Genomic DNA, 27,701 nt, shown 5'->3' on the forward strand with positions numbered 1-27,701 from the left:
ATTAAATTTTTTGTTAAAATTATATATAAAACAAAAAACAGTACTCAAATTAAATAGGGCCTTGTGTCTATATATTGATTGTTATCCATCTATATATTTTTTCTTATACCCAATTCACTCTACATGAATCACTAGCTTGAAAAAAAAAAACGTTTTCTTTATAATTTTACGTTTCTTTTATCATGACCAAGGCAAAATTCTCATGCAGTGACTGTAACGCAAAGTTTCCATCTCCACAAGTTTTAGCAGTGCATGTTATCGAACAACATCATTCAAATTTTATATTAGAGTCGAGTGCAAAGTCGCAACCACCAAATCACCAGCCTCAACCACAAAATACACCACCTCCACATGTGCAGCCAATTGGCTTGAGTCAGCCTCCTAATGTTCGAACCCTCAACCTTGATCCTCCTTCTAAGTCAGATGAATGAGAAATCGAAAAACAAAAATTGGGGAATGAAAAATTAGTATTAATAATGATTGTACTAATATATTGATTAAATCTATATTATTAAGAATAAGATATTGGTTTGAACTCCAAGTATTTATAATTGTTGTTTGTTCTTAATTTTAAATAAAATGTATGAATTATCTTTTGTCAATTCAATTTATAATATATTTACATATTATAATTTGTTCTTTATAGTTTCATGCTGTGATTGCTTAATAGTGCAGAAACTAAATGATACTTATGCTCTCTTTTTTATATAATGATACTTAGGTTGTTTAACCTTTTAAAATTTTAATCAATCATGGATAGTTGTGAGTGAAGGTGTGCACAATTGCGAGAAGTTAAATATGTTGTCGACTTTGATTTTTTTTTTTTGGTAACAAAAGGGAAACGACTTTGAATTAATACTTTTTGACAAAGATTTTCATTTAATACTTAAAATTATAAATAAAATTGAAAGTGTGTGTGAACGTTGTTGCTAGAAGTTAAATGTGTTGTCTACTTTGATTTAACAAATAAATTTATAAACCAAATTGAGAATTTGTACACATGCAATTGCTTGAAGTTAAATGTGTTGTGTGTTTTTTATTGAAGTTATAAATCGAATTGTTGGAAGCTAAATATGTTGTCTAGTTTGATTTACTAACAATTAAAAGTTACAATTAAAATTGAGAGTGTCTACACGAAGTTAAATTTGTCATCCACTTTGATTTAACAATTACAATTATAGATCAAATTGACGAAAAGTTAAGTGTGTTGTCTACTTTAATCTTATTTATAAAAGTTCTTAAGTTTCTTAGACAACTTTTTGAAGGCAAAAAAGTTATTGCAATCTTCTTAATTTTTATAATTATCCTCATGTACAATTTTCTAATAGTAGTAGAAATAGGTTGATTATCATTGTTCTTCCTAATTATGTTGTTCGTGAGATGTAAGATAAGATCATAAGTTTAAGTTATCGAATTTTCATGCCTTAATTGTCGTATATATCATATTTGTTCTTTTTTGAAAGAAGTTGTATATATCATATCAGTTTTTTTTTGTTTGTTTATCGTAAAAATCTTTTTTTAATTATTTAGTTATTTTGAACACAACTAAATAAAACAATTTTTTTTTACAAAATAGTAAAAAAATTCAAAGCGTCAAATGATTAGAATTGTGTTCTTGATAGAATTAGAGAATAAATTATCGATTTTTATTGGAGATTATTTTTTACTCTTAAGAGTTTTTTTTAAGGACCGACTTTAGATATTTAGAAGTGAAAAGTAAGTTATCATGAGAAAATTTGTTTGTTATAGTTTGTTTTAATTATCAGTTTGAGAAATAATAGGGGGATCTTAAAATAAAAGACACAAAAAATATAATTTTGATGACGTGTCAAATAATTAGAATAACTTAAGTTTGTATTTTTGGTAGTTATTAAGTTTCATATATTATATAATAGATTTGGGAAGAAAATAAATAGTATATATCATATTAGTTTGTTACTTAAAAGATTTAGTTTTAAAGATTTGATCCGATCATCATATATATAAAACAAACCCAACACCTTCCCATAACCTAAACCTAATTCAAAGTAGCATCAGATTTCAACTTTGCTATAAGCACAGAATCATGAGTTCTTCATTGATTACCACCAGTGAACCTCGTAAACGTCTTATTATAAAGATTTCTTATCCTAAAAAGCATGCTAGTTCACTCATTGATGATTCTATGGATGATCACTCTCAAGGATCAGCTAGCAAGAGGAGAAAGATGGAAGATCGTGCAAAGCCAATCGTCACTGGCTATTGGCTTGATTCAACAATATCTTTGTCTCAACATAAGAACAACAACGTTGTTGATACCAACCAGAACAACAAAAAAGAACACTCCAACAAAGCAACAACAACCGTTTTTCCAATAGAATCAAAGGATGATGTTGGCTGCAAGAAGAAGAATGAGAATTCAGGTAATGATACAAGTACACCTTCTCTTGTCAAAGATCACCCAAGGACTGAAAAATATGGTGGCTTAAAGAAGAATTGCGATGGTGCAGAATTGATGATGAATAAAGAGAAGAAAACCCTAATGGAGCGTTATAAAAGGATGCAATGTTGGGCGATAGTGAGTAGAATGATAACCGGAAAAGATGGATGGGCTTTGAAAAACCCTCTTGATCTCAAGTTTTTGAAGAACAAGTCATCGAAGACAACGTCCGATAAATTGAAGGCAATTGGATTAAAAGATATCGAAGCCAAGCTGAATTTTTATTCATCACCGGACGAGTTTGCTGAGGATATGAGGTTTGTGTTCTATCATGGATGGCTTTATCCTCAAAGGGATGTTGTTCACAAAATTGCTATGAGACTTAGTGATATTTTTGAGAACAAGTGGAAGTCTTTGAAAGAGGAATGGGCACTTGAGGATAGAAGACTCAACAAGATTCATAAGAGGAAGAAGATTGTGTACCAGAAATCATGTGATAGTGGGAAGGATCATAGTTTGAGTAAGATAATTAATGATCAAAGCAACATGTTTGCTTTGTATCAAAGAAATTACTAGAGAAAAAAGAAACATTATTGTGCAGTTTAGAATATTTCTCTGAGTATCTCTATGTTCTCAATTTGTATCAATGAAATTACTTGAAATAAAAGAAGCATTTTCATGTTCAGTTTTAATTCTGCAAGTAATCTTAATTTGTTCTCATTAATTAAACTTGTTGCCTAATTATGATTTTTACCATTATGAATTTTTATAGTCTTGGAGCGTACACCTAGATAATATACTTGTTTCTTATAAACTTTAAGATACATAACTTCCTTCACTGTACTCCTTGTAGCAATTTATACAACAAGATATAAATTACTTTTGATATTGAAAAGTTAATTGAGATTTTAGGGAGAAAATTAAATCTTTTGAAAATTTTCTTAATAAAAAACTAAAAAGTAATACAATTTTATGAGTTTTAACTAATTATTCACTTCAGGCTCTATCAAGTTATAAACTTCTTCTTATAATATATATACTTAATACTATTTTCCTTTGTGACGTGTAACGCACGGCATAGAATTGGAGGTTATCAACCCATAGAGCAAAATAGCTCCATAATTAAAAAGGTTAATTTTTATATTAGATTATGGAAACTCATATACCCTAGCATCAAATAATATCTTTTATTATATTGACACGTCATCTTATATTATAACTTAAAAAAATAAAATTAGAGGGGCATTGTGAAAGTGCAACAAGGCTCTTGCTTCAAACTTTGAAAAAAGAAGAAAATAAACTTGTACCTACGGTATATTCCGTCACTAAATATAATTTTTCTGTAGGTAAAAGTTGGGAGTACAATAATTTTGCTGTCAATTATGCATTGTCAATAGGTAAAAGTCATGTTTGAACTATTGCTCATATATTTAACTAGAAGTGATGTTCGCAATTAACCTTGAGCAACAAGTCTAGCTTTGTTTCTGACTACTTCACCTTGTTCATTCAACTTGTTTCTGAATACCCATTTTGTTCCAAGAATGTTTTTCTGCTGAGGTTTGGGCACCAGACCCCACACATCATTTCTTTGAAACTGATTGAGCTCTTCTTGCATAGCTAGTATCCATCCATCATCTGAAAGTGCTTCATCAACTATAGTAGGTTCTATCACAGATAACAATCATATCATAGACTCTTCTTGTCTGAAATATGATCTTGTTATTCTAGGACATTCTTTGTTTCCAATTATTTGATCCTCAGGATGTGAAGACTTCTACTTGAATGTATTCTTGGATTGATTAGCTTGATGAGAGCCATTTTGAGCTTCATCAGAAGCTACTTCATCTTGAGCTTCTGGAGTGGGTTCAGCTTCTGGCACCTGTATATCCACAACACCTTCATCTTGCTCTGGAGTTTCATTTCCAAACTCTTTGTCATCAAATTTAACGTACATTGATTCTTCAACACATAGTGTCCCAGAATTATACACTATGCATGCCTTTGACCTTTCAGAGTAACCTAAAAAGATTTCTCTTTGGGCCTTGTCATCAAATTTCTTTAGGTAGAGCTTCTTATTTAGAATGTAACAAGTACATCCAAATTGATGAAAGTAAGAGATATTGGGTCTTCTTCCCTTAAAGAGTTCATATGTTGTTTTCTCCAAGATAGGTCTGATATAGATTCTATTTTGGACATAACATGATGTATTCACTGTTTCTGCCCAGAAATGTATAGCCATATTATTTTCATGAATCATGGTTCTAGTCATTTCTTGTAAAGTTCTATTCTTTCTTTCTACAAATCCATTTTTCTGTGGAGTTCTAGGAGAAGAGAATTCATGGACAATTCCATGTTTTTCACAAAAAGATTCAAATGACTCGTTGATATGATAAAACCGCAAGTGCACGGTTATACCGAAGTAGTAATAAAAGAATATCGTTCCGACAATAGTGATCGGAGGGAGTAATAAAAAAAATGTATAAATGAAGGAGAGAGAAAAGTGGTTTTGTGAACTTTTGTTAAGTATTGATGTATTCTCCACTATTATAAATGCAAAATGAAATATATTGAATTGAGAGTGATGAACGCAATACTAATTAAAGTTATAAAGAGAAAAATATAATTAATATAGTACTGAAAAGTGAAATATCTCGATTATTTTGGAACAATGTTTTTTTGCAAATGACTCAATTATTATATTATACTACAGAGAGTAAAAAATTTACAGTAAACACAAACATCCTTAATTAGTGCCCCTAAGGATATTAATTAGCATTTCTCAAAATTAAATAATAGTAGTACTATATAAATAGAGATATCAAAATTCAATTTAAGCCTAACTTTTAATTGCCACAAACAAAAATTAATTTTAGAGGAGTGTTATTTGAATAATTATTTGGTTGACAACTTTTGGGACAACCATAATTTATAAAGAAAAAATTGGTATTTGCACGAAAACCAAAATAATAGAGAGATAAAGTAAAAAGTAATATGAGTATGAGAGAAAAAGTTATTGTAAAAGTTGTCACAAAATGGATGTTCAAATATCATTTCTCTTAATTTTAAAGTAACAAAACTCAGACCAATCGTAAAAGGATCCCAATAATAACCCTTTGTATCTCAACCGTTAAATAAATCTAACAGGTGACAATAGAGCAGGATAGCATTTGATATAAAATGACTCTTTTACCCTCGCTGTTGGCACTCTTGCTGTAATCTTCTTCCATTGATACTATTGTCCAGTCCCACACACACGAAAACAAAAACCGATCTGGTCAACGTAAGTGTATTCTTCTACTCCTTAATCTCTCTCTCTCTCTCTCTCTCTCTCTCTCTCTCTCTCTTAGGTTTTTTGTTTCTCCAGAAAATTCATAACCACTTTTCATTTTCTCATTAATTTTATATATATGCAATAGTTTTTTTTTTTCCAGCAACATGGAGGAAGTTCAAGAGTCTCAACCACAATCAAAACCAGGTAATTAGTTTCCATTCATTCACTCCTACATAACAATAATAACACTGATTCAGACACCGGATACGACACTGACGCATGAAAAAATGAATTAATTGAATATAATCACATGTGTGTGTCAGTGCGGGCACTGAACACATCTTTGATCAGAAGTGTCGGTGCTACAAAGAGGTATTGTGTTTCAATTTCATGTATGATTGAGAGGAAACATTTTTTGTAGGTCAAGAAAATAATGTAGATGAAGTGATTGATGAAAATTCTGAATATGAAAAAGGGGAAACACCAGAAGAATTATTGAGTAGTCCTCCAAAAGTTGATTCTGAAGTTGAAGTTCTTCATGAGAAGGTTACAAAACAAATTATTAAGGAAGGTCATGGTCAGAAACCTTCCAAGTATTCAACATGCTTCTGTAAGTGGTTTATTTAATCATGCTACATGCTAAGTGCTTGCTAGATTTTGTGAAAATAATAGCTTTTCGTTTGTAGTGTTTAATTAAGTTGTTATCCAAACATTCCCTACGGCCCTGTTTGGATAAACAACTTAATTAAGTGTTTATCATATAAATGATTGTGTATAAGCTAGTTTTATAACAAAAGATAAAATAAAGGTAAATTGGTTATATATAAGCTACAAAATGTTTACATAAGCTATCTTGGAGAGCTTATGGAAATAAGCTGAAAACAGCTTAAAGACATGTGATAAACTCTTTGCATAAGCTCTCCCAAATAGTTTTACATGTGCTTATGTAAGTAGATAAGTTCAAAGAAGTAAATCCAAACAAGCCTACCAAGTAGATTGTCAATGATGCAATTTTGATTGGTCTGGCTGGTCAAGTATGTTTTGGCTTTCAAACTCACTTGAAACTCTGTGTGTGTTGAACAAGTGATGTCACCATGCTTCTGTTAAATTCATGATACCTAATTGCTGCTGGTAGGAAAAAAGTCTAGAGTTGCTTAATGACTATATGCAATTCTGTTTATCTGAAATCATATGAACATGTCTGTGGAAATTGAAGGGATATAAGCTTAAGTACTATCATGTCAACTGATATTGTTTTTCTGTTTGTTTTGTTGCTTATTGAAATCTGGAATGACATTTATCGTATTTGGCTATAATAAAAGCAATAAGTGAATCACCATTTAATCTTTGATGTTGTAGGTATCGAACAATTTGGTCCTAAAATTAGCAAAGATTCAAAATGATTAGTGAAATTGAAAATCTCAATCACGTTAGTTTTTTTTGGCTGTTCAATTTAGTTCCTGAAATTGTCTTAAATGAACTAATGTGTTTGATGATTTACAAATTGAAGGATCGTTTTGAAATTTTATCAATCATGAGGATCCAAATGTTTGAGCCCTACAATGTTTTTGTTTTGTATGAAAATGTGAAATGTTAGGACATCTACTTTTGGTTTTTCATAAAAAAACTTCTTTTCTTTAGGCCGAATGAGGGGGAAAAGCTAGGTGAAGCAAAATTGTATTAGGCATTAGTTCCCAATATATACTCTTTTTATGAGCCCTTTCTTGCATAGCCTTTTTCTGTTTTCTTGAGTCAAAGTCATGACAGTGACCTGTGTGGTTTATGGTGGTAGTCCATTACAGGGCATGGTCTGAGAACACGGAGCACAAATTTGAAGATACATGGCAGGAGCAACGACCAACTGAGATGGTAATAGGAAAAGGTACGGTGGAAGTTTAAAGTATTCGATTTATTGTGTCCATTGATCAATTAGATTTGTGGATTTTCTTTTACTGAGATTCCTACATCCATTCTCTAAGTGGGTGTTTGGAAAAGCGGTGGGGGTAAAATTTTCGCGTTCTAATGTATATTTGCCGTGAAATTATGGAAGCTACAATTTGTAGCTTTACATTGGACGTATGTTTGGGGCCATATAAACGTGAAAACAAACAGGCATTAAATCATTGATTTTCGTGTTTATAAACTGGTAATAGAACTGGATGTCTAATTATAGTAGAGTAAATTGTCATTTTGGTAGCTAAATGTGTAAGACGGTGACACTATAGTCCATTAATGTATTGAAAATACAAAAACATCCCTCAGTGTATATTTTTTTAGTAACTTCTTGGACTAAACTGACTAACAAAAGAGATATTTGAGGACCAAACTCACTAAGAAAAGACGCATTCAGAGATGTTTATGTATTTTTTGGTACATTCAAGTACTACAGTGACACCCTAGATGTATTCAAAGACCAAAATGGTCGTTTACTCAATTATAGTGTGTTCAACTCCTGTAAATGTTAGTCTTGTATCCATGCCAATGAGTTTTGTCAAATGACAGGGTGATTTGTACAAGTTTGAAGTAATGAATTTTGTTCAATATTTTTTCTTAAATTCTTTTCAATTACTGTTTATCCATTGCTAACTTTCTGCAATTGGGACGTCCAAGCGTAGTGTGGCCAACAGAAACATATCCGTGTTTGCTATTTGTATTGCTTTAACGGACTGGTTATTTGGTTTTGATGGATTCTGTGAAACAGAGAAGAAAGAAATGACTGGCTTGGGCATTGGGGTGGCAAGCATGAAAGCGGGGGAGCGAGCATTGTTGCGTGTAAGCTGGGAATTAGGATATGGACAGGAAGGAAGCTTTTCATTTCCAAATGTTCCACCAATGGCAGATTTAGTTTATGAAGTTGAGCTCATTGGTTTTGATGAAACAAAAGATGTAAGTTTCCATTAACTTGTTGCATGATCGTGGTCGTGGACTTAGTTGGATGCTTATAGTGAGTAAAATTCACAGGGAAAAGCTCGCAGTGATATGACTGTAGAGGAACGGATTGGGGCAGCGGATCGGAGAAAGATGGATGGAAATGTTCTGTTTCAGGAAAATAAACTAGAGGAGGCCATGCAACAGTATGAAATGGTTACACACTTGTGTTTCTTTTTCTCTTTGACATACTTCTTGCTCTTTCCTAATCCATGAAATTTGTTTCTTCTCTGTTTTTTTTTTTTTGATAAGTTGATTGTCTTGGTTCATGTCAGGCCATAGCTTATATGGGAGATGACTTCATGTTCCAGTTGTTTGGGAAGTATAGGGATATGGCTCTGGCTGTAAAGAATCCATGCCATCTTAACACGGCGGCCTGTCTGATTAAGCTGAACCGCTATGAAGAAGCTATAGGACAATGCAGCATTGTAAGTATATGACTTTAAAAGTCATCTCAACATAAAATACTCTATCTAAATAAGCATTTTGGTCCTCAAAATTGTCTTGATCAATTTAGTCCCTCAAATTTATGAAATAGCAAAATAATCCCTTAAATTAAAGAACACCAATCAATTTAGTCCCTCTATCAAAATATTTCTTTAGTAAACATCCATCAAAACCGATGAAAGACCTACATATTGACTTCTATAGTCTCTTGTTGCAATAATATAAGCGTAATACCTTCAAAATTGTGGTCCTAAATATTTTTGAAAAACAGACATAATTATCTACCATTGTAATTCAATGGACTAAATGACTATTTTGCAAATTTGAGGTACTAAACGTGTTGACCCTTATAATTTCATGGACTTAAATGCTAAGTGATTAATTATTTTTCATTTTATTTTAAACTGGAAAGTCATACTGTTCCAATGGACATTGTGATTCTTTTTAGATATAAAATATAATTATCTTTTTCTATTAATTCTTTTACCCAGTTTTGAGTTGAGTATAATATAAGAGTGGGGATATTTTGACTCCAAGAGTAAGTGTGTTAACCTACTCCAAATTATAGCCTTAATATTGCTTAATGGTTTAGATTGATTAATAATAATTGATACGGTAAACTTTAATTTCCTTCTCTATTGAAGTCAACACTCATCACTACTAAACAACAAAATAATTAATGACTTTTAATTAATTGATTTTTTTTTATTCTTCTCCCTTTAGTTTTTCTCAATCATACGCTAAAAAAAAAATGTAAAAGGTGCAACATGTTCTTGACAACAAAACTGGTATCCATGATCATATAAGATCAGAGAATCATATATGCGTTTCCCAGCAAAACATGATAACCTTATCAACAAAAATCGTAATAGAATCACACTAAAAAAATTGTAAAACTCATTTTGTATAGTATGCTGCACCTTCTTCCAGTTTATAACCTTTTGCCATATTTCCTACGAATGCGTATAATCCTTGATAACCTTGCCATAAACCCTTGTCCCTGGTCATAAACTGGTATCCAAGAACCTGTCGCACCTTTTACAATTTTTTTTAGCATATGATTGAAAAAAACTAAAGGGAGAAGAATAAAAAAAAAATCAATTAATTAAAAGATATTAATTATTTTGTTGTTTTGTAGTGATGCGGGTTGACTCCAATAGAGAAGGAAACTAAAGACTACCATATCAATTATTATTAATCAATCTAAATCATTAATCAATATTAGGATTAAAGGCCATGATTTGGAGTCAAAACATCCCCCCGCATAATATAATAATAAAACTATAATCACGCTGCTGAAGCATGAGCGCACAATATTCTCTTATTGATACATCGATGACTGCTCACGCTTTTTGTCATAAGGATTCCTTTTAATCTTAATGAAGGGAAAATTCATACTCTTTTTTTGTTGTTTATTTGCATACTTAGCCAATGAAAGCATTCTTAGACAGAAGCTGTGGACTCTACACTACTAAGCATATCTTGCCATATTCTTAGTCTTGGAAAATCTATAACCGTTGTCAACAAAAAGCTGTTTTAACTCTAACTTAGCAATGTATTGTAGCAGCACTGCATTAAGTCTCAGAGTTTGTTTGTTTTAAATATGCCAAAATATTTTCACCAAAATGAGCTTTGGATTGTAACATTACCATGTTTGATACAAGTTTTTCTTTTAAAAATTTCTACGGTTTCATGGGTCTCAGGAATATACTTAACTCATGTTTTCCCCTTTTTCATTCCCATGATAAGGAGTCAGCCATTTCCATGGGAGTAGAAATTACCTCCTCAACCAATTACAACTTTTCACTTGCCTCATTCTACAACTTTTATTTACTATTTACTTTTATTTTGAAGTTTTTCAACTAAATAAAAATATTTCTAATAATATTATGTAACTACCAAACATACTTGTTAATTGTTATAGTATTTTCTGGAACATCATCCCTCGTAACATGATTCAATATCTTGAAACAAACTTATCCAACAGGAGTCCTTGGTGAAACTTGCAGGTATTAAGTGAGGACGAGAGCAATTTGAAGGCTTTATTTAGGAGAGGTAAGGCTAGAGCAGCACTCGGGCAGACAGATGCTGCCAGGGAAGATTTTCTAAAAGCGCGCAAGCATGCCCCTGAAGATAAAGCAATTGCAAGAGAATTGAAGCTACTTGCTGAACATGATAAAGCTATTTATCAAAAGCAGAAAGAGATCTATAAAGGAATATTTGGACCAAGACCTCAACCAGTACCGCAGAAAAGGAATTGGTTCATAGTTGTTTGGCAGTGGTTGGTTTCAGTGTTTCATAACTTTATCACACTTTTCAACCGTGAAAAAAAGCACAAAGACGACTAATTCAGTTGTTAAACATCAAGACCATTGTTGTATCGAGAATTGCTTATGTGCATCCTACGAAAGGCTACAACATTTTGTGCTACTGAGGAAACAATTCTAGTTTTACTATTTTATCTATGCTAGTTATGTTGGCAAAATCTCTAAGCTGTATTTCACTCTTCCATAGAGTAAATCATGTTTGACAATACTATCAATCTGTTCTAAGATTTTGATAGTTTGTTGGTTAATTTAATATAAAAATGTTCTGTTTAAGTGCCTCCCTAACCTTGTATTTGCCACCAACACACATGTAACTGACATGTACCTTATTTACCAAATAAATTAGCCTTGAACCTTCTCTATTGTTTATTTATTTGCACTCTGTGGTTTTAGATTTCCATATTTATTCCCAACCCCCTGAGTGCTTCCTATCATAGTTTTAAAAATCAGGTCAACAAAATCAAAGGCATTACAACCATACATTAATAATATTGAACAAAACAACAAATCAAGGAGATTGTATCTAAGTATTTTAAAGTCTTAATAATTATTTTATATCAAAATTTATTTATTTTGTCAAAAAAAAAAATCAAAATTTATTTATTTTAGACTAGACTTAATAGCGGTTTTAGCCCCCTAACTTTCCCAAAGTTGCGATTTTGGCCTCCTAAGAAAAAAAAAAAAACTACAAAACCGCCCCTTAAGTTTTGTATTTGTGGCAGTTTTGGCCTCCAAGGCTAATTTTGACTTGGTCTAGGCTGATGTGGCTCCCTTAATGAGGTGTCACGTGTTATTTCTTTTTTTTTTTTTACCAAAAATTGGCCTTGGGGGACCGAAACTGCTACAGTTGCAAAACTTCAGGGGGCAATTTTATAGTGTTTTTTCTTAAGGGTCAAAATCGTAATTTCGTGAAAGTTAAGGGGTGAAAATTGCTATCAAGCCTTTAGACTAATATATTGGTCTAAAATATGATTATGAACCTTTGGGCCTTGCCCTTGTTGGATTTTTGTATATAAATACCAATAAGTTTGACAATTGGAAGAAAGGTGTTGCCTTGCCGCATTCATTCATAAAGCAATGAAGAAAAGGAAGGAACGATCATCGTCTGCAGTTCAGGTTTTATCAATTCTTCCTAATTGTTTTGTTGAGACCAATATTTTTTATGATTAGATGATTCGATTATTTAATTTGTTTAATAACCCAAATATATTATAGTAATTGTAGGTGTGCAATTTTATTCTGTTCATCTTTTCTAATTATTCTGTTAAAGGTGACAACTAGGGTACCCATGGAAGAATGGCAGGTAATTTACCTCAACCAATACACATTAGCCACATAAACACACTTAAGTGGTATCCATGAACTATCTTGACCCCACCAACAAATTGCTCATTTTCGTTGGTTAGTGGGTAAATTACCCACCATTCTTCAAAGGTAATCTAGAAAAAACCTCTGTTAAAACCAAAATATTTGTGATTTCATTTATAGGCAACTAATCAAAAATATTTTCTATTGTGGTTTTAGGTGTCTTATGATGATCTGAATTTAGTCGATAGAATTAGCGATTTATCAGATGAGTTATTGCGGCACATACTTTGTTTTCTCCCAACAAATATTGCTTTCACTACATCCGTTCTTTCGAAAAGGTGGACCAAACTATGCTATTTACTCCCTGTTCTCCGATTTGAGGACATCAACGACCACCATCGCTTTTGTCGCATTGTCAACAGTGTCATGCTTTCTCGTGTAACCAATCAACCCCTCAAAATCTTTAGCCTCAACTGTCGCTTTATGGAACGCAAGCAAAATAGTTCATTTAATTTGAAAAAATGGCTAGAAGCCACAAAACGACATTGTATTGAGGAATTTCATCTCAATCTACATTTCCATCACACCTTGAAGCCCGTTGTTTTCATATCCCAAACCTTTGTTGTTCTCAAACTTCAACGGTTAGATATTGAAAAGGATACTTCGTGTGTTGATCTTCCGTCACTCAAAACCCTGAATTTGGAATATGTTTCTTTTGAAAATTGGAATGATTATATAAATTTTCTTTATGGTTGTCCTATCCTAGAAGATTTACAAGTTGAGGATATCAGCATACGTACGTTAACTAAACATTATGAAAACAATGTACCAGACGTAGGGTTTAAATCCTTGACATTGGCTAAATTGGTCCGAGCAAGTATCGATTCAAAGGATGCTCATTTTAATGGTATTGATAATGTCGAATTTCTACGGATAATCAAAGGATATGGGTCTAAAGAGGAGTGTTTCGAATTTATTCCAGTGTTTTCAAACTTAGTTCATATTGAACTAGTGTTTTGGTATCACTCAATTCATTCTTGGGATGGTGTTGTAGAACTGCTCCGCCATTCTCCAAGGCTCCAAATTCTTTTTATTAAAAAGGTTTGTTGAGTAGTAAATTTGTTTGTTTTATTTTTATTTTGTTTTTTCCATATATTTTGATAAATTTTCTTTTTTAATCCCTTTGACAGTGGAGGAAGACCCGCTCGTCCAAGGAATGGAAATGCCCAATTTCAAATCTTGAATGTGTTTCGTCTCATCTTAGATCATGTACTATTTTAAACTTTGATAACTCGGCAAATGATCTTCGATTTGCAAAATACATTTTGCAGAATGCCCGTATTTTACAAGACATGAAAATCGGCTTTGTTATTAAGTCCTTAAATGAAATACTTTTGGAAAAAGGTCAGATTAAAGAAGAATTATCCTCCTTTTCAAGGATATCTCGAGGATGTAAACTTTCATTTGAATTTAAGTTTATTTACTAGAATTATTAGTGTTTTTCGTTACTCTTTATTCTAATATGAAACCTTTTTTTTTTGTGAGCAGTTTCCTCTATGTAGCAAATATGAATTTCCCAAGCTTTTTCTTTCTCTTTTTGAAATTTGGTTCTTTGTTCTAGTTAGATTATGTAATTTCATGTCTATTCTTTTTGTTTTTACACAACTGTTTCATGTCTATGCTTAATAGCCTTTAATGTAGAAAAGATGCATTAAAAAACATAGTATTAAAAAGAAGCATTTTTTTGACAAAAGAGTTATTATAGTATCAGTTAAGGCAAATATATAGCTGCTGTCATCAGAGTTATTTTTTCTGCCAGTTTATCATTCAACTGTAGCACTACATTAAGTAGGTAATTTGTTGTACAATTAGTATGGTTAAAACTTGGGTCATGCTAACATTGATTCTCTCTTCAATTTTCTTTGTTGAGGGATTGTTTTGGGGTTAATTTTAGACCCGAAATCGTCTCTCTTCATCTTTTTTCTTTCTATTTCAATCAATCAAAATAAATGATTTTCACGTAGATCTAGATTTTCCTTTCTAGTGATTTCGACGTCTGAAATGTGTTATTGTATTGTTTGTGTCATCTGTCCGTCGTTATTTGATTTCTTCTCGTATTGCATTGTTTATTTAGTGCCTATTGAAAGGTCGGTTATTCATTCAATTTTTATTGTTTGACAAATATTCATTCAATTATTTGGGTGTCAACTTTGCAGACATAGACCTATGTGTGTTCCAGTTATTTTAATTTTATCATATTATTATTTGTACATATTTTGCTGTTGTATGCTTTTAACTTGAATGTTGTGATTTTATTCGCAGATTCAATATTTACATTTTTTACGATGTTGAATATTGTACTCTATCGGTCATTACTTTTCAAAATCTCTATAGTCATAAGAAAGTGAACAAAAATGTGCGATCTTAATTTAGTTTTCACTCATACCCCTTTCTTCAATTTTCTAACCACACATTCACATTTTTTAAGATTATTTTTTTTCATTTAAAAATTAATTGTGATTCTCTCTTTTATATAAAAAATAATTGTGTTTGGTTAAGCACCACTTTTGATGGTACCTATAAGGAAAAATGAAATCTTTTAAAAAACCACAACTATACTATTCTAACAAACTAACTTCTTCATTTCATTCTTTTTAACATTGATATTCTGACAGCTTAACCAATGACTCCTTATAATTGATCTCTCTAGATCGTTCTAAAATACGATGACTCACTCTAAAATATGTAATGCAACTATTCTCTTGGGCATCTATCTTGAATCATTATTGTTTCTCTTTATCTCTCTTCTCACCTTCTTCTCACAACATAGTATATCTTAAATCACTCATTGTTCTCCACCACGAAGATGAAATCATCAACGATTATGATGTCTTACCATGCTTCTGTTGCATTGTCAATACTATCATGCTCTCTCCTCATGCAACCAACCAACTAAACCCTCAAAATGTTTCGCCTCAACTTTCGTTATAGATACCACAAGCAAAATCGTCCATTTAATGTGACAAAATGGCTAGAAGCCACAAAAGAGCGTTGTATCGAGGAACTTCACCTTACTTTGTATTACCACACATTCAAGCCTATTATTCTTATCTCCCAAATCGTTGTTCTTCTCAAACATGAAAAGTTTTATGTTGTAAACGATACTTTGTGTGTTGATCTTCCATCTCTCAAAATTAAATCATAAATTTGAAAAAGTTTTTTTTTTTTTTTTAAGAATTCCAATGATTATATAGATTTTGTTTATGCTTCTCCTATCCTATAAGATTTACTTGTTGAGGATATCAATATTGTAAGTGTTTAAATCATTAACCCTTGTCTAAATCGATTAAAGCCGGTATCAATTCAATGGATGATGTGCTTAATGGTATTGATAATGTCAGGTTTCTATGCATATTCAGAGAATATGGGACTAAAGAGACCTTCAAATTATTTTAAATTGTATTTGTAGTTGTCGTTTATATGGTTAAATTGCATCTGTACAACCTGAGGGTGACTTGTTCTTTTGGATCTGGCATTCATGCATTTAGGATATCGTTTGCCGTTTGATTTTAGATCGATTCATATTCAAGTTTTTATTTTAAATTATAAAATAAAAATTAGTTAAATCTTTATTTATTTGAACCTTTCCATGTTGATTGGAAGGTTACTGATGTTTCGAATGTGTGAATGACAATCGTATGATTGTTTTACGAATGTTACGCCCCGATGAAAGCGAACGAATAGATGGTCATGTTTGGATGGGAAATCAGAAATCCACTTTGTACATTTATTCCTACATAATATTTTACACTATTTTTTTTCTTCTTCAGGCCAACAAGGAACAATTGGGTGCTTTTAATGTTTCAAAAATTCAAGATATCAAGATTTTATGCATCAGAACAATCTCATGCCACATCTGAAGAAGCAATAGGTAATTAATCCATATCACAAATAAGTAATACATTAAATTGCAACTTTGGTTATAACTCTAACCTACAAAACTCAATTAATTTAGGTTCTTTTTCAGAATCTACTAAAAAGTTTGGTCGGTTATAATAGTGAAAACCTTGATCATAGGGTCATACAACCACTCTAGTGCAAGGGACATTTGGGTATCTTGACCTAGAATCCTTAAAAAACAAGTTTCTTAACAGAGAAGAGTGATGTCTATAGTTTTGCGATTCTCCTAGCAGAGCTACCCACAGAAAGAAAACGTTATGTTTTTGCGATGTACTTTGTTTCTTAAATGAAATAAGACTGTTTACTTTATATTATGGACAACATTGATCAGAAAATTTTGAGCATCTAAAGGAAGTTTTCGTATTCAAAGTAGTTGGTCTTCTTTGTTTATCAAAATAGATAAATGTATGTATCATATTGGTCTTCATCGGGTCATATGTTGCACCCGCTTTTGAAATTTACCTTATCAAATTTTATAATCTTATTTTCATTTTCTGTCAAATAAGCACCAACCTAATTTAATATATTATTACTCTTTAGAAACATATTTATTAAAAATATTTTACTCTTTTAAAAAAGTTTAATTATTAATATAATTATTGTTTTTTTTTGTTGCTATGAAATAAATGAAAAAAATGCCTTTTTAAAATATTTTATAATAAATAGAGTTTTCACGGGTGGGGGCGGGGCCGGGAAACCCGTACGGGGATGGGGGCTGGGGCGGGTGGATGGAAGCGGGGGCGGTAATGCTTAAACCCACCCCCAACCCACTGTTTACACTGAAATTTGGTAAACAATCGCTGATTTCAAAATGGTTACTTGCAAGATCAACCAGTAAACCTTAAGAGCATATTGTGCTTTGTTATCTCTTTTAACCGTGATGTTTGTTCTTGAAGAACTTTGATAAAAGCAAGAATAAAAATAAAAAGGCAATCGAATCCAACCCAGTTGAATCCAATTGAAGTATGGTGCAAGTAAAAGTAAATGAATTACTCAAAATAAACAAGTAAATTGCAATGATACTTAAAGAAATGTATTGAAATTGCATTGATTGAATGTAAGTTAGTACACATATTCATACATTGCAACTTGTGACTCGTCAGTTGCTTCTATACGGACAATTTGAGTGTAAGTTTTTAGTATGATTGAATTGTGACCCTTTTTTCCTAAAAAAAACTACTATTTATACAAACAGGGTAATAACTACCTAGTTTTAAAACTATAACTGTTGATAAAAAACTACCTAATCACAGCCATTCGATTTAAACATCGAATTAGCCGTTAAAAACACTTGACCTTATCCGAAAGAGTAACCGCTTTTGAAAACCTTTTGCCCATCGAAATGAAGTGTACGTCTTCGATTCTTTTCGAAGGAAAATATCTTCGATAAAAATGTAAAGTCAAGTCCATCTTGTCAGATCAACTCTTTTGACCATATTAAATGATACCCTTTTACAAATATTGGCTAACACCCACCCCGTTGCCATGGCTAAGGGCAAGTATGCCTATGCCATGATAGGAGTCCAGCAATTTCTTTTGCTATTCTCAATCTTGTTTTCCATGTAAGCGTTAAAGATTGGTTTTGATCATGAAGATGCTCATAAACAGTACCATTGGAAATAAATTCGTAAGAATGTGTCTCTAAACAAAAACCCAAAAGCTTTAGCACCTTTCGATGACTGATTTGGGAAGAATAACCATTTCATTGATGAAAGAACGACTAAATATAACCATAGAAATGTGAACGAATGAATCTAATCATTGATGAACAACTCAATCTAACCTTGATTGGTATGATTTAGGGAAGGATGGTCACATTTCTATGTTTACTTCATTGATTCAGAAGTTCGTCAATAAAGTGGTCGTTCTTTCCAAAATCAATCATATAAATGTGGTGATTCTTTTGGGTTGTTTTTTTAAAGACAGAAGTTCTCTTACTTGTTTATGAATTTATTGCAATGGTACTCTTTAGTATCATTTTCATGATCAAAAGCAATTTTAAAGCTTACAGAAGTTCTCATTTTTGTTTATGAAAATAAATAAATGCACGTATCATCTCTATCTTCATCGGTTGATCTCTTGTTTCTCTATGCACAGTCTTTTTATTTAGCCTTGGATAAGTGTTGTAAACAACTTTACCATAAGAAAAAGAACAGATTTTCCATAGTTCTACATGATTCCAACTTTTGGGTTGTTTTTAAGGTTGTGATAGTGAAAAAAAGAGACTCTATATGTCTTAGATAATTCAATTCCCACTTAGATGATACAGGTGCTTGATGATGCGTCAAATTCGATGATTCCCTGGATTAATAATATCACCATTGATCGACTCGTGTGTGAATTTATATGAGTTAGGAGCTATGGAGGATTTTTTGGACCATTTTTACATAGTGGTCGAAGGACAAATACTATTTATAGCCGTTTTGCACTCCAAAGGTTTGTGAAGCTTATCTACATCCTTTTTTCATTCACATATTAAACCATATCTTCATGATACAGAGTAAGACATTAATATGGCATAGACTTTGCAGCCACGACTCGCCGGAGTTCTCGCCGGACCACCACCCGCCGCCACTAACCACCGCCAGAAGTTTAGAGGTTGAAGACGACCAGCCAGCAGCCACATCAGCTGCCACGTGTCACTTCCAACCAATAACTTGCTGACACGTGTCAACCTGACACATCACCCTGATCTGTCCAGTCATCGACAAGTCAGCCTCCACATCCCTGCCACGTGTCACCCAAAATTTCCAGAAATTACAAATTTGCCCCAATACTTTTTCGAAATTTCAGATTTTCCCCTCAACTTTCAAAAATTGCAGAATTGCCCCTGTACTTTTTGAAATTGCAAATTGAACAAATGTTCAGTGAATTCCAAGATGTAGTACCAAAAGACGTTCCACAAGGATTGCTGCCGATGCGAGACATTCAACATGCTATTGACTTTATTCCTGGAGCTATCATTCCTAATAGACCAACTTATAGAATGAGTCCACAAGAGCATGCTGAAATCACACGTCAAGTTGAAGAATTGCTGATTGCTGAAGAAAGGACTAATACAGGAAAGTGTTAGCCCTTGTGCTGTTCCTGCAATTTTAGTACCCAAAAAGGATGGAAGCTGGAGAATGTGTGTTGATAGTCGAGCTGTCAACAAAATTACCATCACGTATCGATTTCTGATACCTAGACTTGATGATTTATTAGATAAGTTGCATGGTGCCACCATCTTTTCCAAGATTGATCTTCGAAGTGGATACCATCAAATCAGGCTTAGGCCAGGAGATGAATGGAAGACTGCATTCAAAACAAGAGATGACTTATATGAATGGACAGTGATGCCCTTTGGGTTATCTAATGCTCCAAGTACCTTCATGTGTCTAATGAATCAAGTACTTCGACCATTCATTGGCAAATCTGTAGTTGTATACTTTGACGATATCTTGATCTACAGCAAACACAAAGAGGAACACTTAGAGCAGCTTCGACAAGTGCTACAAACTCTTCGCGAATAAAAACTCTAAGCAAATTTGAAGAAATGTTCTTTCCTAACTAATTAGGTTACTTTTCTAGGTACATAATCACTGCTGAAGGTATTCAAGTTGACCCCAGCAAGGTTGAGGCTATCAATAGTTGGCCTATTCCAAAGTCATTTCATGATGTGAGAAGTTTCCATGGATTAGCTTCATTTTATAGAAGGTTCATCAAGAACTTTAGCTCTGTTGCTACCCCGCTTACAGATTGCATAAAGGGAGATAAGTTCCAATGGACCGAGCAAGCACAAAAGAGTTTTGACCACCTAAAACAACTTTTGACTGAAACACCAGTGCTAGCCCTTCCCAACTTTGACCAGGTGTCCGAAGTAAGTTGTGACGCTTCCAATTCAGGAATTGGTGCGGTTCTATGTCAAGAAGGTCATCCTATAGCCTTCTTTAGTGAAAAGCTCAACAATGGTAAACTTAGATACTCAACATATGATAAAGAATTTTATGCCATTGTCCGAGCCTTGCAACATTGGAGTCATTACTTGTTGAATAAATAATTTATTCTTTATTCTGATCATGAAGCCCTCAAGCATTTGAACTCAACCAAAGATCAATCGCAGGCATGCCGCTTGGAGTGAGTTTTTACAAGCTTATCCGTTCTTACTAAAACATAAAGCGGGAGTTCAAAATGTTGTTGCAGATGCTCTTAGCAGGCGTTATACCCTACTTGCCACTATGCAAATGAAAGTCATTGGATTTGAGACAGTCAAAGAGTTATACAAAGATGATCCAGATTTTCAAAAGTTTTGGAATGCCACTGATTCACAATCCTCTCAGTGCTCTCTACGTGAAGCCATTATTTGGGAAGCCCATGATGGAGGATTAACAGGTCATTTTGGACGAGATAAAAATGTTGCTTTAGTGAAAGAAAATTTCTATTGGTCAAGACTTGAAAGAGATGTCTACAAACATATTCAAAGATGTCGAGTCTGCCATTTGGCCAAGGCCAAAAGCCAAAACACTGGCTTTTACATGCCACTCCCTGTTCCAGAAGCACCTTGGGAAGATGTTAGCATGGACTTTGTCCTTGGATTGCCTTGGACACAACGCAAGAAAGATTCTATGATGGTAGTTGTGGACAGATTTTCAAAGATGGCTCATTTCATCCCATGCCAGAAGACTAATGATGTCGTTCAAGTTGCTGACTTATACTTCAAGGAAATTGTTCGTCTTCATGGAATTCCAAAAACCATCACTTCTGATAGGGATGCTAAATTCTTAAGTCATTTTTGGAGAACCTTATGGAAGAAGATGGGTACTAAACTTCAGTTTAGTAGTGCTAGTCACCCCCAAACTGATGGACAAACTGAAGCTGTTAACAGGATTTTGGGAAACCTACTTCGGAGCTTTGTCAGTAAAAATCTAAAACAGTGGGATCTCATATTGGCACAAGTTGAATTTGCATACAATAATTCAACTAATCAAGCTACCGGAAAATGTCCTTTTGAAGTAGCATATGGAAGTCGACCACACAGTTCGTTAGACTTGACTCCATCATCAGATAAACATCAGTTTAGTGCAGATGCAGAAAGCAGGGCAAAAGAGATCAAGAAACTGCATGAACAGGTTCGACAACGGATAATCAAGCAAAATTCAAGATACAAAACTAATCGTGACAAGCACAGAAAGCAACAAATCTTTAAAGTTGGAGATTTGGTATGGATACATTTGCGCAAAGAACGATTTCCCAAACAACCAAATGCCAAGTTGTCCCCAAGAGCTGATGGTCCCCTCAAAATAGTTCAAAAAATCAATGACAATGCTTACAAGGTAGAATTTCCAGGAACCTATGGTGTCTCAGCAACCTTCAATGTTGCCGATCTTTCACCATATCTGGATGACGAACCATATATGAACTCGAGGGCGAGTTTTGTTCAACCCGGGGAGGATGATACAGAGTAAGACATTAATATGGCATAGACTTTGCAGCCACCACCCTATATGCTAACTTTCCAATTCCACCACCCCCTACTATTGACAATAAGGCCAACAAGCCACCATGTTTGACATTTACTAGATTGTGTTTCCATTGATGTATTAATTATCAGCACTATTTCAGCTACCATACGGCCTCTGGGATTGCTATAAATAAGGCCACTTCCTTCATGTATTACCACAATTTGAAATATATAAAACTTGAGTTTCTCATTTGAGAGTTAGAGAGTGGATTCTCTCTTGGTTTCTGAGCCACTTCATGTTCCTCTATATCATATTTTTGTTTTGAATGTACTCTCTTTAACTATTTGTTAATTGGGATTCACTTTTTTGTGAGGATTCCTAGTAATAAATTGATAGTCTTTCTTTAGTGTGTAATTTATGGCTGCATTTATTCAGTTGTATACATTAAATAGAACCTTTAGTGTGATTACTTCCTATGCGGGCATGAAAATTGTTGTGATATGAGAGTATGTTATTAGATAAAATAAAGTATTCATGCTATTATCATACTGTTCCATGCTAATCTATGCAAATTGGCCCTTTTCAAGCATGATCACGCTGCCTACAAGGTGTGTCTTCTACATCCACGGGGTTGTCAGAAGGTGAAAGATGATATCCAAGGGTTGTTGAATCGAGGAGAGTTAACTGTTGCAAGAAAAAATGACGATGTGTGTGTCATAACTCCTGAATTTAATATCCCAGAGCGGTTGGAGTTAACTTTAAATAGCTAGAAGTCGGTTGCTGCTCCTTTAGTGACCTGTTTGCAAGGCCCAATGCCTTATGATTCTGAGAAGGTCATACCTTACAAGTACAATGCCAAATGATGGAAGACGGACGTGAAGTTCCCATACTGTCTATGCCTTTTGTAGGCAACATAGCTGAAGACAGTAGCGTGCTGAGGCATGAGCGTGTTATTCTTGTGGTGTTTCCAAAGAAAGCTAGTGCTCTAGTAATTGAAAAAGCAGAAGTGAAAGACTCCAGTGCAAACAAAGATGCAGGCCAGTCTAGTGGGGTCGGTTCAAATTCTGACTTTGAAGAGGTTCTAAAGCTAATAAAGAAGAGTGAGTACAAGGTAGTCGATCAACTGATGCAGATTCCGTCAATGATATATGTGTTGTCTTTATTGCTGAATTCTAAGGCTCATATAGAATCTTTGATGAAGGTCTTGGACTAAGCCTTTGTAGACCATGATGTGACCGTTGGGCAATTTGGTGGAATAGTGGGAAATATATCTGCATGCAACCGTATGAGTTTCAGTGATGAAGAGCTCCCAGAAGAAGGAAGGAATCATAACATGGCATTGCATATACTGTCTTAAGCTATGTTGCCTACAGAAGGCAAAGACGGTATGGGAACTTCATGTCCGTCTTCCATCGTGGTGGCATTGTACTTGTAAGGAATGGCCTTCTCGGAAACATAAGGCATTGGGCCTGCCAAGCAGATCACTAAAGGAGCATCAACCAACTTCTGGCTATTGAAAGTTAACTCCAGCTGCTCTGGGATATTGAATTCAGGAGTTATGACGCACACATCATTATCTTTTCTAGCAACAGTTAACTCTCCTCGATTCAACAACCCTTGGATATCATCTTTCACCTTCTGACAACCCCGTGGATCTAGAAGACACACCTTCCAGGCAGCGTGATCATGTTTGAAAAGGGCCAATTTGCATAGATTGGTATGGAACAATATGTTATTAGGTAAATAGGCTTATGTTGTGCTCTGTTCTTTATTTTCCTACGGAATAAACTATGAAGAAACAAAAATATATATATAAGATATAATAATTTTAGAGATTTACTAACTACCTAAAAAGAGTTTATAGGCTAAAAGTTTTTTTAAGTTTTAAATAGGTCTCTAAGTTGTAATTTAATGTCCAGTTAACTTAATGTCCAGTTACCCTTTTAAGGACCTATTTGAAGCATTAAATAAGTGCATTATATTAACAACATAAATAACATATTTGAAACTTAAAAAACGACCTATTCGAAACTTTAAAAACTTAAATGACTAACTCAATATTTTTGTCAAACTTAAAGACCGAAAGAGGTATTTAGTTTTAGTTATAACAATGAAAATAAATTTTTAAATCTCCTCTCTAACCTAACACACTCAATTAATATATATTCTTTTTCAGAATCTACTAAAAACAAGTTCTCATTTTAACCAAAAAATTTAAATAAACACAATCACAACCATTAAAAATGAATTCTTAGTTAAATCAAGTGATTTTTCTATCAAATTATGAAAAATAAACTAACTCTTATTCCAAAAAGAAAAGTAATTTATTCTAAACCATAATATATTTGTATTTTTTATACTTCCCATTTGTCAACCATTTGCAACTATAGCCAACTGATTGTTGTTCCTCTTGTATGAACATGTTCTCTTGATCATTTAACTTATTGGTTATTTTGTACATCATGTTCTTGATCCATTTAACTAATTTTCATAGGATTTTCTGGCTCAAGAACTTGGTAAATCCAATCCACTAGTAAACATCAGCATGTCTCTTGTGGAATAAATTAGAGAACAATTCTTATGTTATTTTGAACATGAAAATAAAGACCTTATCAGAAAAATATGTTGATCAAAATATGAAGTAAGAGGTCTTTTTTCATTGAAGAAACAAAGTACATTGCAAGGTTTCTTTCTACCACTGACCTACAAAAAGATGGTGTTTTATTTCGTGTGAGTAGCTCTGCTAGGACAACCCCAAAACTATAGACATCACCCTTCTCTGTTAAACTTGAAAACAAGCCTCTGAATAGAGGATCGATGTCTATAGTTTTACGATTGTCCTAAAATATCTACTCGCAGAAAGACTGGTTACTTCATATTCTGGACAACAACGTCGAGGGGGAAATTTTGAGCATCTAAAGGAAGTTTTCCTAATTGAAGTACCCAGTCTTCCTTGTTTATCAAAAAAATGTATAAACGTACTTATCATCTTCATATCCATCGGGTGATCTCTTGCTTCTCTTTGCACATATAGTCTTTTTAGGCTTGGAAAATTGTTATCAACAACTTTATCATAAGAACAAAACTTCCATTGGTCAGCATGATTCCAACTCTTAGATCGGATACCGAGTTTCAAAAAGAAAAAATATATATGTCTCAGATGAAACGGGATCTTGATGATGCGTTGAATCTGATGATTCCGCAGGTTGATAATGTCACCAGCCGTGCGTGAATTTATCAAATTTAGGTTGATAACGGAAGAACAATATTCATTTACAAATTTAGGTGATTTATTTCCCTTATTCTAGTGCTCCGGGACACTGATTAACATGACCATTTATAATATTATATATCATGTTAAAATTTATGTTTATGCTGCTGGAAGAAAATTTAAACACGTATTGAATTGTATTCATCATGGGTGGGAGGTGCCATACTCGCCAAAGTAGTTTTTCCACAATCAGCACATTATTGTAAATGCTAGTGCCTGCTAGACATCATCTACATGCCTGTTTGATTTGGAAAGCTTTTGTGGAAAGCTTACTCTGCACATGCACCTAGATAGGTATATACCATATCAACAAATACTCATTCATGTACCTTTGACCCTTTGACCATGAAAGACACATTCTTTGGGAAAAATATTGGTCATAAAAAATTATCTATCTAGATTTTGAGAGAGGTAGAGATAAAGAGTGATATGATAGATGTGATATGTTGCTAATGTGATAAGAAGAGAGAGAGAAAAAAAAAAAACGGAGTTAAATGTCTTTATGAAACTTAAAAGTGGTCACACACAAAATCTGTTTATAATAGAGGAGGATAAAAGTGGAGGAATGTTATTAGAACAACTACTAAATATTGACAACATACAAAATACATCATTTATACCTATTGCATTTACCCGTGGCTGGAAAAAAATCTAATAAAGAATGAAATTGTATCAACAACGTATAAATATGTTGTCGGATGACAAAATAGTTGTCCGAATAACATTTCTCATGAAATCATGAGTGTACTTTAGGGGGACGGAACAAGACAAAAAAGTTCATATATCATAAAAAAGCGAGGGACCAATGTTACGAGATCACACAATATTTGTTTATAATATTAAATATATATGATTCAATATTATCACCAACGTTTCGAGAACCTATAGAGTTACACAAAAATAGATGAGAAAAAAAATAAATACATAAGTAAGATTTATTTATAAATTAATTAATAACAAATATATGATATTGAAATTGTTTCAAAAGATATATTTTGGATTCAAATAAAATCAAAGATAGGGATTTTAAATGGTTTCAAAATAGATATATTTTGGATTCAAATCAAATATATGGTTTTGAAATTGTTCTAAAAAGGATATATTTTGGATTCAATTAAATCAAAGATAAATTTTTGAAATAGTTTTAAAAGACATTTTAGATTTAAATAAAATCAAATATATGTTTCTAAGTTGTTAACGAGTGCACCCGGTGCACTCTTTAAGCACTTTAAACGGTAAGTTTTATATTCTTTAAAAAAATGGTAAGTTTTATATGAAAAGTTGTATATTGAATGCATTGAATATTGTAATTGTTGACTTTTAAAAACCTAAGAGGTGCACATACTTTGCCTGAAATGAAACTCTAGTCTCTCTAAAGCTCTGATTGAAATGGCTAGCACCAGTTACTTGAGAAGGTCTATTCATGTTGACTTAATAGAGACGTCAATCTTTGCCTGTGATCGGAATCAGTTTAACAACAAAAAATTTGCACTTCAGAAGATAACATTCTTATCACTGATTCATGAAAAATTCGTATTGATCAAAGGAAGGGAAAATAAATTTTAATTATCCACCACGTTGTATATCAAGATTTCTCTTTACTTCATGATTCGGTAGAGGTTTTAGGAAAAGAGACTATAAGGGCTTGAATAGAGTAATGTGAATATAAAAATTAGATTTTGATAGAGTTTTGAGTTACTTTTGAAAATGTAACAAAATTTCAGAACTCCACATATATGAATTCTATTGATTAAAATATTTTCTGACGAAATCTAAATTAATCTAATGAAGAACATATAGATTCTATTTGTTACAATCGGATTGACATTTTTAAAATTTAAAAAACTTATATTCAAAAAATAACCTTTTTTAAACACTAGATTTTTCATAATATTAAAAATACATTACTGCAATTTTTAAATTAAAAATAAATTAGTGTAATTTTTTTAAGATAAACCTATTAATTCAATGTGAAATTAATAAAACAACAACAACAACAACAACAACAACAACAACAACAACAACAACAACAACAACAACAACAACAACAACAACAACAACAACAACAACAACAACAACAATAATAATAATAATAAGTTGCAGATTTTTATTAATGCAGTTTCAAGATGGTTTGTTCAAGCTGTTACCTAGTCACCACTCATGATCAACTTGTAGATTTTTTTACAAAATCCTTATTTCCACAATCTTTTAATCTTCTACTTTTCAAGTTGGGATTCAGGGCCGTTCCTAGAGTTTTACGGGCCTTAGGCATAGTATGAAAAAAGGGCCCTTTGTATTACATCATATTTTTTTCTTCTGATAAATGATG

General features: G+C 32.9%; 2 protein-coding genes across 3 annotated transcripts; both read left to right on the forward strand.

Moving 5' to 3' along the window:
• Positions 1-5,625: 5,625 nt before the first annotated feature.
• On the forward strand, positions 5,626-11,754 carry LOC11439844 (peptidyl-prolyl cis-trans isomerase FKBP42). 2 transcript variants are annotated; one of them, XM_039833394.1, is made up of 8 exons: positions 5,626-5,699; positions 5,838-5,894; positions 6,112-6,300; positions 7,483-7,572; positions 8,392-8,576; positions 8,652-8,774; positions 8,894-9,046; positions 11,075-11,413. In XM_039833394.1, the coding sequence occupies exons 2-8, from the start codon at positions 5,855-5,857 to the stop codon at positions 11,411-11,413; spliced, it is 1,119 nt and encodes a 372-aa protein (XP_039689328.1). In that variant the 5' UTR covers positions 5,626-5,699; positions 5,838-5,854. The 2 variants fall into 2 exon arrangements, with proteins under 2 accessions (XP_039689328.1, XP_024638163.1); XM_024782395.2 differs by having other exon boundaries at positions 5,675-5,699; positions 5,851-5,894; positions 11,075-11,754.
• A 673-nt stretch (positions 11,755-12,427) lies between these two features.
• Positions 12,428-14,187, forward strand: LOC11445048 (F-box/FBD/LRR-repeat protein At4g00160). Its single transcript, XM_024780478.2, has 3 exons — positions 12,428-12,508; positions 12,917-13,801; positions 13,891-14,187. The coding sequence occupies exons 1-3, from the start codon at positions 12,470-12,472 to the stop codon at positions 14,185-14,187; spliced, it is 1,221 nt and encodes a 406-aa protein (XP_024636246.2). The 5' UTR covers positions 12,428-12,469.
• Positions 14,188-27,701: the final 13,514 nt, after the last annotated feature.

Source organism: Medicago truncatula, chromosome 4, assembly GCF_003473485.1.
Source record: "Medicago truncatula cultivar Jemalong A17 chromosome 4, MtrunA17r5.0-ANR, whole genome shotgun sequence".
NCBI lineage: Eukaryota > Viridiplantae > Streptophyta > Magnoliopsida > Fabales > Fabaceae > Medicago > Medicago truncatula.

Coding starts and splice junctions, on each gene's coding strand:
- LOC11445048 (XM_024780478.2), top strand. CDS start 12,470: ATGAAGAAAAGGAAGGAACGATCATCGTCTGCAGTTCAG. Junction 12,509..12,916: donor GATCATCGTCTGCAGTTCAG/GTTTTATCAATT, acceptor TTGTGGTTTTAG/GTGTCTTATGATGATCTGAA. Junction 13,802..13,890: donor AAATTCTTTTTATTAAAAAG/GTTTGTTGAGTA, acceptor TCCCTTTGACAG/TGGAGGAAGACCCGCTCGTC.
- LOC11439844 (XM_039833394.1), top strand. CDS start 5,855: ATGGAGGAAGTTCAAGAGTCTCAACCACAATCAAAACCAG. Junction 7,573..8,391: donor TGAGATGGTAATAGGAAAAG/GTACGGTGGAAG, acceptor TCTGTGAAACAG/AGAAGAAAGAAATGACTGGC. Junction 8,577..8,651: donor GTTTTGATGAAACAAAAGAT/GTAAGTTTCCAT, acceptor TAAAATTCACAG/GGAAAAGCTCGCAGTGATAT.